This window comes from Euprymna scolopes, chromosome 4 (genome assembly GCF_053919585.1).
Source record: "Euprymna scolopes isolate OS-2025 chromosome 4, ASM5391958v1, whole genome shotgun sequence".
Lineage (NCBI taxonomy): Eukaryota > Metazoa > Mollusca > Cephalopoda > Sepiida > Sepiolidae > Euprymna > Euprymna scolopes.
In genome coordinates, this window is record NC_136485.1 from 180144715 (window position 1) to 180156831 (window position 12117).

General features: G+C 34.9%; 1 protein-coding gene across 6 annotated transcripts in view; it reads right to left on the reverse strand.

Annotated features, from left to right (window-relative positions):
* The window catches only part of LOC145270473 (small ribosomal subunit protein mS29-like), a 536140-nt gene that overhangs the window by 385228 nt on the left and 138795 nt on the right, over positions 1 to 12117 (reverse strand). For 4 of the 6 annotated variants that reach the window (XM_080126119.1, XM_080126129.1, XM_080126140.1 and 1 more), the window contains exon 2: positions 6116 to 6144. The exons of the other annotated variants lie outside the window; for them this stretch is intronic. In XM_080126119.1, the coding sequence (XP_079982245.1) occupies positions 6116 to 6144 (29 nt within the window). The remainder of the gene's footprint in view (positions 1 to 6115; positions 6145 to 12117) is intronic. 6 annotated transcript variants of the gene reach the window in all.

Below are 12117 nucleotides of genomic sequence, written 5' to 3' on the forward strand. Positions count from 1 at the left end.
CCCCCCGTAGAAAAGTGCCTAGTCGAAGGTGAAGACAATGTTTTTAGTCAATTTTTCGATATTTGTCGTCTGAAAGGTCAAACTTAAAAACTATACTGATCTTGTAAAAATCCGTCACCTCTGTCAAAAGTTTTAGGCAGACATGCAAACATAAATACATACATATATACATTTATATATTGGTAAGTCAAATTTTTTACTCAAACTGAGTAAAAAGCTTGCCCTATCTCTGAATACCCTTTATGTAAAATTTCAAATGTTTAAACCAGAAATTGTCTGAGTAATTTGGTAGAGACCGAAGCGGTCAAATTTTTTTTTTTTTAATTTGACCCCTTAACATTCATTGTTTTGGGCCCAAATCAAGTTATTAAGTTAGATCCATGTCCAAGGAACCTATATATAAAATATCAATTGTTTATACCCAAAATTGTTGGAGGAGCTTGGTAGAGTTCTCAAAGGTCAAATCGTTGAACTTTGACCCCTTAACAGCCAAATTTCTGGCTGAAAACGGATTAAAAAGCTTTTCCCAAATCTCAATACTCTGTATATCAAATTTCGAGTCTGTAGACTAAAAATTGACAGAGTTATTGCGTAGGGAAATGTACACAGACACGTTCACGTTTATAGATATACTAGCATTTCAGCCTGGCATTACCCGGGTGTTTGGATGCGTATGTGGAGCAAGAAAAAAAAAAAAAAGCGGTCAATTTTTTTTTAAGTTTGACCCCTTAACATTAGTTTTGGGCTCAAATCAAGTTAGTTAGATCCATGTCCAAGGAACCTATATCTAAAATTTCAAGTGTTTAGACCCAAAATTGTCGGAGAAGGTAGAGTTCTCAAAGGTCAAATCGTTGAACTTTGACCCCTTAACAGCCAAATTTTGTGCCGAAAATCAATTACAAAGATTTTCCCAAATCTCAGTACCCTGTATATCAAATTTCCAGTCTGTAGACTTAAAATTGACAGAGTTATTGAGTAGGGAAATGTACACAGACACGTTCACTTTTATATATATAAGTGAACGTGTCTGTGTATCTGTGTGTGTGTGCATGTATGTACATTTCCCTACGCGATAACTTTGTCAATTTGAAGTCTACAGACTCGAAATTTGATATACAGGGTACTGAGATTTGGGAAAATCTTTGTGATCGGTTTTCGGACACAAATTTGTCTGTTAAGGGGTCAAAGTTCAACGATTTGACTTTTGAGAACTCTACCAAACTCCTCCGCCAATTTTGGGTCTAAACACTTGAAATATTATAGGTTCCTTGGACATGGATCTAACTTAATAACATGATTTGAGCCCAAAACAATAAATTTTAAGGGATCAAAGTTAAAAAAAACAATTTGCGGTCTCTACCAAATTACTCAGACAATTTCTGGTTTAAACATTTGAAATTTTACATAAAGGGTACTCAGAGATAGGGCAAGCTTTTTCATCGGTTTGGGTCGAAAATTTTCAGTTACCAATATATGTATGTATGTATGTTTGCATGTGTGCCTAAAACTTTGACAAAGGCGACGGATATTACCAAGATCAGTATCGTTTTAAAGTTCGACCTTTCATACGACAAATATTGAAAAATTGGCTAAAAACATTAATATCTTCGCCTTCAACCAAGCACTTTTCTACAGGGAGGGGGGGGTCGCTTTTTTCGCCAATATTTTTTAAAGTTATCCTCTCCTTTCGATTGTCTAGCCTTAATTTAAACATGAGTCACTTCAGGTTTGGCGGCAGTCGTAACCACAAAGACGTCAGGTCCCCCCCCCCGTTCTTTTTCCTCCTTCACAACCTCATCAACTGGTTTTCATTCGTCTTCCAAATTAATACAATTTATTCCTCTAGAATATTATCCAAAAATGGACAAATTTCTGAAGCCAAAATGTTTCAATGGTAACCCTTCAGAGCCTAATTCCGCAGACCATCGGACACATTGGCTGTTTACATTCAACAACTTCCTGAAGTCAATAGACTGTCCACCAGCTAGGAAACTAGACTTTTTTACCAACTACACTTCCCATCCAGTACACAAATTAATAGAAAATTGTGATTCATATGTATCAGCCATTGCTAAGTTCCAGTCTCTTCCTAAAGCCCTCTAACATTGTCCATTTTAGACATCTTTTGATAACCTCTAAGCAAGAGCCTGGTCAAACGATTGATGATCTTTTGCAGAAGCTAGATTCGCTTACTGCAAATTGTCGCTTTGAGGCAGTTACAGCCGAAAAACATTGTAACCAAGCAATTTATGATACCCTCATAGCAGGCATTCGCTCTCATACAATTCGACAACTCTTGGAAAGGACAATCGATTTGAAAGATGCTTCTGACTTAGCTCATTCTCTAGAAACGGCCTAGAAACAAGCTGAATCTTATATCAACCTCATACCATGTGGTGCCATCGCTGAACCATTGTGAGCTTTCTTGTACTTCCAAAAATGTTTCGGCTGCAGCGGGGGAAAATGTTTTTTCTGCGGCAATCAACAACATCCATGAATTAAATGCTTCACCCATGATGCTGTCTGTAAAAGCTGCAGCAAAAGGGGACATTTTTAACGTCTGCTGATCAAATCACTCCCCTAAGAAGGTGACTTCTGCTTGTGAATCATCAATCGTATCTATTGTAACTGCTGCATCACCAGATTGTCTGCCGAAAACCATAATTAAACTTTCAGTGAATGGAATAATCCTGGAGGCTCTGGTGGATACTAGTAGCTCAGAAAGTTATATATCATCGAACATCATCCATAAGTACAACTGGCTGACACAATCTTCTCGTAGGAAGATATCAATGGCGTCCACAGCCTTATCAAGCAGTAAATTAGGTCACTGCTATGCAACATTAGTATATAAATGGTTTACCTACGTGCGTTTCAAACTTTCATTTCTCTTACTTGACCATGACTTTCTCAAATTACACTCAAAGGTAGAAATACCCTTTGGGGGTCACAAAGATTCCTTCTCTGTATGCATCATAATGGTGTACCATCTTGTTTCTCCACCACTATTCAAACATTTATCGTCTGATTGCAAGACTATTGTTACAAAATCCAGAAGGCACTCACTGATCCATCAGCAATTTATACAATTCAAAATTCATAACCTTCTAAAAGATGGTATTATCAAACCCTCTCGCTCTTCTTGGAGAGCACAGGTTCTAGTAACCACCAACAATCGACATAAGCGTCTTCTCATTGACTATATTCACACCATCAACTGGTTCACGTACCTTAATGTTTATTCTTTACCAAGAATTGATGAACTACTCCAAAAAATCGCTTGCTATTCTGTTTTTACTACCATGAACTTGCAGAACGTGTATCATTAAATACTCTAGTACAAGAGGAAAAGAATTTTTTTTTTATATAAAGGAGTCACCACTTATCAAGGCCCGGAGGCCACTCGAGGATAAGGGTTAATGAGTGTAGAGTGGTCAAGGGGAACATGTCATCGATAGTAGTGGAAATTTGGTAAATTGGATTATTTAAGGGGATGGCTCATCAAGAATTTGTTCACATTGGACTTGAAGACAACCATATTGTAGTCAGTTGGAAAGCAGGAAAATGAAACAGAGTTTCACAGGCGTGCAGTTCTACATTTTTGGATTTAGAATTCACAGCTTTCAAAACCTATGGAATTCTATATCAATTCTGCTGTATTCCATTTGATGTAACAAACAGTGTATCATGTTTCCAATGATAGACAATCTAATAAAATGTGAGAAGGTTGCTGATATTTTCGCATATGTTGATGACATCACTATATGTGGCCGTAATATGATGGAACAGCATGAAAACCTTAGCTGTTTCTTAGATGCTGCCAGGAAGTATGGCATAAGTTTCAATGAGAACAAGAACATTGTGCAAACTGAGAGAGTTCCCCTTTTGGTGTATGGAGTGTCATTTGAAGTTGTAAAACCAGATCCTGAACATTTCCATGCTTTGAGATATCTACTGCCACCACAAGATGCTAAATCACAACAGCGGGCTGTTGGAATGTTTTCATATTATACTTAATGGATTCCTTGTTTCTCAGATAAAATTCAACAGCTAGCACAGAACCAAGTCTTCCCTCTAGCTGAATCCTGTTTAGTGGATTTCACCAAACTCAAAGAAGAACTCGTGCTTCACTTAACGACAATTGATCCCAATATACCCCTTACCATAGAAACTGATGCTTTGGACTTTACTCTGGCTACCACTTTCAATCACAATGGCCACTCAGTTTTTTTGTTTTCCCGAGCTCTTTCAGTCAGTAAGCAACATTACTCTTCGATCGAAAAAGAAGCACATCATCAAAGCAGTGCGTAAATGGTGTCACTACCTTATTGGTTCCACCTTTAAACGCATTACAGACCAACGCTATGTAGCTTTCATGTATGATCTGAAACACTCAAGCAAGATAAAGAATGAAAAAGTAGAATGCTGGAGAATCAAACTATTAGCCTTTACATTTGATGTTATATACCGTCCAGGGAAAATTGCAGCTGCAGACACTTTCTCGAGTGGTTTGCTCCTCAACTAATTCAACCAGTGTATGAGACCTACACATTTTATTGTGTCATCCAAGCATCCCATGTCTCATTTTGTATGTCTGTGTAACCTCCCTTACTCCATCGAGGATGTTCAATGAACTAGTTGGAACTGTTCTGTCCTATCAGTGCAGAATTAAAACTGATTTTTTCATCCCTCATTGTCAAAATGACATCAACAATTTGAAGACTTAGGTGTTGACTTTAAAGGGCCTCCGCCATCTAATAGTCGAAACAAATATCTATTAACAATTATCAATGAATATTCATGCTTCCTCTTTGCCTTTCCTTGTCAAGATATGTCCTCACAAGCAGTCATAAATTGTTTCTGTCAACTATTTTCACTATTTGGCATGCCTTCTTTTAGTCACTCTGATACAGGTACAGCATTCCTTTCAACAGAAATTTTGCATAGAAAGGGAATAGCAATGAGCTGCACAACTGCTTATAACCTGCAGGGAACTGGCCAGGTAGAACGATTAAATGCAATGTTATGGAAAACTATACCGCTGGAATTGAAGATGCGAAGACTGATAATTTCTTATTGGGAATCAGTTTTGTGCGATGCTTTGCATTCTATCCGTTCGTTATTGTGTACTACCATTAACACTACACCTCACGAGTGAATATTTCAGTATAATCAGAAATCAACATCTGGTACCTCTCTTCCCAGTTGGCTTTTGAATCCTGATCCGGTCCTGATGAGATGTAACATATGATCATCTAAGTATGAACTCTTTGTCAACAAAGTTGAATTGCTAGAATGCAACCCTCAATACGCCCATGTTAGACTTCAAACTTCATGAAAGGAAAAAATGTTGCTGCATCAACTTGCCCCAATACCACAAAATGTAGCACCTAGTACTAATGACTGTTATCTCACCAGAGACTCCATTTCTACAACCAGATGGCTCATTTGAATCGAGTGTATCCAAAGACCCTTGTAAAACCTGTTAAGAGTTTTTTTTACAATATTATCAGACGATGTTTACACTTTCACCAGGCATGCATAAACAAGGAGTTGCTGTATTTTAATTTCCAAAATAAAGTAAGATAAAAATGGTAATATAGGGTTCAGAGCTGAGAGCCTCAATTCATATTCTCATTCAATGCAGATTGATCCAATTAGTGCATACATAATTTTAAACAAATGCATTTTAAGTAAAAACACTAATAAGTACTTACGTGTCACATAAAAATTAGTAAAAATTCCAAAATTTTCCAAAAAATGATTAAGTAAAAGTCTGCTAGAACTTTTCTTTTTTATCAAAATACGGATATTAGTGGTCTGCCATTTTTTTTAAATTATAAACTGCAGTTATCTCCCCTGGATTTAAAGAATTTTTTAACATTAATTGACAAATACGAGAAAACTGTATAATTTGATAAATTTTATTTTTACTTGTAATGATTTTTCTACTTGATCATTTATCATCATTTTTTAAAGTTTTCAACATAATACATAAGTATGTAATAGTGGTTTTAAATAAAATGTATTTATTTTAAATTATACTGAACAAGCATGAAAAATTTAACTTTATTTTATTTCAAACAAAATAAGAAAACAAAAAAAAAGAAATTACCTTTTTTGATGACTTGATTGTATTTCTATCTGAAAGTAAAAAAATATATATATACATATATTTATATATATCACTAATTGTTAAACTTTTAAGAATTTAATTATCATGAAAGTTTATTTGTACACATGAACATTTGCTAAATTGGAACAAAGGGATAAGTAGACTGTCAAGAGAAAGCAGAAAAAAAATAGAAGAAAAATAAGAGAGTCAAGGAAGGCAGAAAATCTGTTAGGAGTGATGAGAGGTGTGGGAGGAGTAAGGAATTCAGAACACCAGAGTTGATTGGCAAATAAAAAATTTCATGGATAAAGACCGTAGAGACAATAAGTGCACAGTTTGATGTCAGTGTGGTAACTGTACACACAATTATTTGTAAGGAACTGAAGATGCAAAAGTTTTGTACAAAGTTTGTCCCAAAGATGCTCCACCCTTGTCACAGGCTATTTGACCAAGATGGGAATCAAGACAGTTCCTCACCCTCTCTATACCCCAGACCTTGCTCCCTGTAACTTTTGCTTATGCCCTAAGCTCAAAGAAAACCTTAGAGGCTATCATTTCAATCTTCATTTCACACATGTAAAAGATTCTCCAAGAGATTTGTTTGGAATTTTAAGAATGCATCAATTATTTAAAAAATATGAAACAATTGAGGAGATGAAAGAGGCTGTGATGAGGGTCATTGATATGCTGGGAGAGGACTTCCATAGGGCCTTACAAAAGTTATTGGAACAGTACAACAAGTGCATTCCAGCTGGAGGAGATTACTTTGAAGTGGACTAGAGTTTCATGTATGTACTGTCAATAAAAGTTACCATACGAAAAACGTCTGGAAACTTATTGAAAGAGAAGAGAAAGGAGAAAGAAAGTAAAAAGAAATTAAAAGCTCTAGATATCTAAAACTTCTTAAAATGGATCAATAAAACCTAATTCTTCTTCGACAAAAAAAACTGTTTAACAAAATTACTAATTGTGTACTTTACATATGCACACATACAAAAGCTGTTTGAAACAAACTTGACACGTTTTGCAAAGGAAAGAAGAAATGTCATATCTTGATCAATAATTGATATATTCTTAAAATCCCAAACAAATCTCTTGCAGAATCTTTTACATGTGTGAAATGAAGACTAAGAAAAGGTCAGTGATTTCTTGACTAATCAGAATAGTTGTGTCAAGTGAAAATTCTCAATAAAACTAACTCAGACAAAGCCAAACTCTTTGTCAAGAACTTTGCAGCTAATTCTACCTTTTGCGATCAAGGCCGCCAACCCCCAATATTTCCTCCTGTATCTGAAAACACACTATGTGATATACATATATCTGTACGTGATGTTGCCAAGCTAATCAAAAACCTTGATTCGAGTAAAGCAACTTGCCCGGACGGTATTCCAATTATTGTACTCAAAAAACTTCAACCTGAACTAGCGCCCATACTTACAAAACTATTTAAACGTTGTCTTAAGGAGAATAGTTTCCCATCTCCCTGGAAAATTTCATCTGTATGCCCTGTATTTAAGAATTCAGGTGATCGCTCATCCCCCTCTCAGTACAGGCCAATAAGTCTCCTGTGCGTCATGAGTAAGTTGCTGGAATCTGTGTTAAATACAGAAGTAATCAACCATCTCAACAAAAATAACCTTCTTAGTGACACTCAATATGGTTTCCGTTCTGCTAGATCTACAGCAGATGTGCTTACAGTTATATCTCATAGGATTAGCAAATCTCTCGACGGAGGCAACCTTTCTAGGGCAATTGCTCTTGACATATCTAAGGCCTTTGATAGGGTATGGCATAAAGGTTTACTTCATAAGATCTCTAGCTATGGTATAGCTGGAAATGTCTTCTCAATTATTAAATCATTTCTTTCTGATAGGTTCATAAGAGTAGTAGTTGAGGGGCAAAAATCAGAAGCCCACAGTATTAATGCCGGTGTCCCTCAGGGGTCCATCCTGGGCCCAACTCTTTTCCTGATCTACATTAATGATCTTCCAAATCACATCCTTACATCATTTGTAGACATTTATGCTGACGACACTACCATTTATGGTACCACATCTAAGACAGTAAACGACCAAGTTCTCTCCAATTCTCTCTCCTCTGATCTTGAGCATGTAGTACAATGGGGAAAGGAGTGGCTGGTTACTTTTAATGCATCTAAAACCAAGCTTCTCTCTTTACATCATCAACATTCTAATCCACATCTGGCATCAATTGAAATGAATGGCTCTCGTCTTCAGGAGGCCTCAAGTTTTGACAAGCTTCTGGGCTTGACCATTACTCCTGATCTTAAATGGAACACGTACATCAAATCTGTTGCCAAGGCCGCTGGAAAAATGGTGGGGTCTTTCTATCGATCCAGTAGATATCTCACTGCTGATGCAATTCTCTATCTATATAAGAGCCAGGTACGTCCAAGGATGGAATATTGTTGCCACATCTGGGCAGGAGCTGCTAGAAAGGACTTGGCCTGCCTTGATAGAGTTCAAAATAGACTTCGGAGCCTAGTAGGAGATGTCCTTTTCTCTTCCTTGCAACCTCTATCTCACAGAAGAGATGTTGCGAGTTTGTCTCTGATGTATCGTTATTTTCATGGAAAGTGTTCGACTGAGCTTCAATCTATGGTCCCCCCTCGCCAAACTTTCACAAGAAACACTCGTCTAGCTGTAAACACTATCAATAATTCCCCCCACTCTTTATCTGTGCCTAAACCTAAACGTAGATTCCATGAACAAAGCTTTTTTACTAGAACTGCACGCCTGTGGAATTGTCTTCCGTTTTCCTGCTTTCCGGCTGACTACAATATGGTTGTCTTCAAGTCTAACGTAAATAAGTTCTTGATGAGCCGTTCCATATAAGTTATCAAATTTAACAAATTTTCATTACTAATGATTATTATATTGTCCAATTTCTACTGTACACTCTTTAACCCTTATCCTTGAGTGGCCTCTTGGCCTTGATAATGAGTTGATACCTATGAAAAAAAAAAAAAAAAAAAAGAAAAAGTCCAATGTGAACAAGTTCTAATTGAATCGTCCCCCTAAGTAATCCAAGTTACAAAATTCCCACTGTTTACTATGCTAAAATCACAATGACTAATGTATACCTATTAACCCTTATCCTCGAGTGGCCTCTGGGCCTTGATAAGTGGTGACACCCTTGTAAAAAAAAAAAAAAAAAACTCTTTATTTTATTTTATTTTTTTTTTTTCAGAGAGAGAAAAAGAGAAAGAGACAGAAGTCTTCAACCAATCAGTAACAGGAATTAAAAAAGAACAAGAAACTTTTTCCAATTCTGCCTCTTCTGAGAAATGTAAACAAAGAGTAAACTCCAAAGTTCATCAACAAAGACTTAGTGCCATCAAACTTTTTGTATTTTCTCCCCAACAAGTTTTTATATTATTGTTACGCACTTGTGTTCCAATAAATATTTAATATTGTTCACAAGTTTTTCTTGTATTTGACCATTTACCAAAGTCCCCAACTAAATTGTAAATCTTATTAAACAGTGTCAGTACGGAATGATCGATAGAGACACTAGTCACATCACCTCCAAACTGGTATCATTTTTGCTTTTTCACTCTTTTGTGCATTTTTCCAGCTCTCCTAAGAACTAACCCAATCTAATTCTATTCAACCAGCAATGACAATATTGGATACATATATATACTCTCAATATCATATCCTAGCCTTTTTCGCTCATTTTTCATTCTTTTGCCTTTTGTTTCTTCTACTGCTGGCTTTTTCATGACATTCCCCGTTTTTCTTTTTATCTGTCCTTTATGAAAACCAACCAGCATCACGTTACTATATTTTATACTCTATCCCTCATATTCCTATTGTCATTGTTTATTTAGCATTATTAGCTATGCAATGCTTTTAAAACCTGTAACAAAAAGTGCAAAAAAATAAATAAAAATAAAAAAAATTCAGTGAAATTAAAAGCCCAAAAAATTCTAAATTCCTCACTGTAGACTTAAACATCTGGTTTTGAATAAATACGTCAGTGAATCACTATAAACTTTTTTCTACATTGATATGTGACAATATAGTCAGACTGAAAAGGGTTGATGTGAAACCCGTCTTTTTTTCTGTGAAAAAAAAAAAAAAAAGAAAACTTGCAAGTTATTTAGAGAAAAGCGAAAATTTGGTGAGGAAGAGAAAAATTGTTTTCCTCATGTGAATAGGAAACGCTGATGACAAACGAACCAGTTGACTTTGCAACCGACACAGATCATCTAAGCAAAGTTTGTTTTTTTATTCTACACAAATGCAACCTTATAAAGTTGAGTTTTTTTTTCTCGTTCTGACATTGATATTAAGAGTCTACTTTTTCGATTTATAAATTATTAAAACAAACTTTTTAATATACTCACTCAGTGACTATTTGGATGTTAACTAATGTGCATATTCCTTTGATAAACGAGCGTTAATTATTTATTCCTTTTTTATGGTGTCGTATTATGTGATTGGTTTTATTTCACTATTACACTGAATTCTATTTTTTTTTTTTTTTTTTTTTTTACATAGGCATCACCACATTATCAAGGCCCAGAGGCCACTCAAGGATAAGGGTTAAAGAGTGTACAGTAGAAATTGGACAATATAGTAATCGTTAGTAATGAAAATTTGTTAAATTTGATAACTTATATGGAACGGCTCATCAAGAACTTATTTACTTTAGACTTGAACACAACCATATTGTAGTCAGCCGGAAAGCAGGAAAACGGAAGACAATTCCACAGGCGTGCAGTTCTAAGAAAGAATTTATGAATAGTTTCTACATTCTGCATAATTGGATAGAATTTATAATAAAAACATTCTAGCACATAGAATATATATATATATATTCTATGTGCTAGAATGTTTTTATTATATATATATATATATATATATATATATTTTAGTGTTGGAATGATTAATCGGAATTGAAAAAATTGGAACTTTTTGGGGTATCGGAATCAGTATAAGAATTAGAAAAGTTTGTGCCTATTTTTCGATGGCCAAAACGATTCTTTTTATCGTTTTTATTTCTTGTTTAAAACTTAATTTTTTCACGACTTGTATTAATGATGAAATGATAAATATTTATTAATTTTAAACAACCAGTAAAACTGTATAGGTCACACCCATAAGTCTATTTTTACATTTGCGAAAATAGATATGCATTTTACATGAGTTTTTGCGATAATCTGACCCCCTCCAACAAAAACAACTCTATGTTTAGAAATTTAAATAAACTCAGAATCGGCAATTGTATCGGAATCAGGAGAAATATTGGAATCGTTCTATCACTAGTGTATATAATAAATTATATATATATATATATATATATATATTTACGCATAAAAAGTGACCTGATCAGTGTGTGTGCGAAAACTCTACCAAACTCCTCTGAATATTTGGTCTACAGAGTTGAATTTTGATATATAAAGGTACTTGGACTTGTAGCAAACTTCCAATTTAGTTTTCAGCTAGTAAAATAGGGGTCAAAAAAGAAAAATAAACTTTGACCATGGCCTGATGTAAGTCAACAACACCGGTTTTTTTCTGCGCATTCGGTAATTAAAAGTTGTTTTATTATTTTTTGCAAGTTTTATATGCATATTTTTTGCAAGTTTTATATACGTATGTGTTTAGGTCATATGCTAATGGGTAAGGCTGGAGAGCTATATGTTATGGTTTCAATTTTAGCTGATGGCACACAAGCCATTTTTTTTTTTACTTTCGAAATCCCAAGTATATATTAGGTACAATATAATGATCAATAAAGTTTTGGCTCTATAATAATAAATATGTAATCTGCATGAATTAAAAATAAGCATATTTTACAACCGGGCAATTCCTGCTAATTTTTATATAAAAAAAGAACAACCATCAAATGATTATTTTTTGTACTTAAGTGATTTTTGCTCCTTAGTAGTACAATGCTAATGAACAACGTCAGATGATTGCTCTATTAATTTTTTACAATATAGGGAGAGTAGTGATTTGACAGATCTGGGC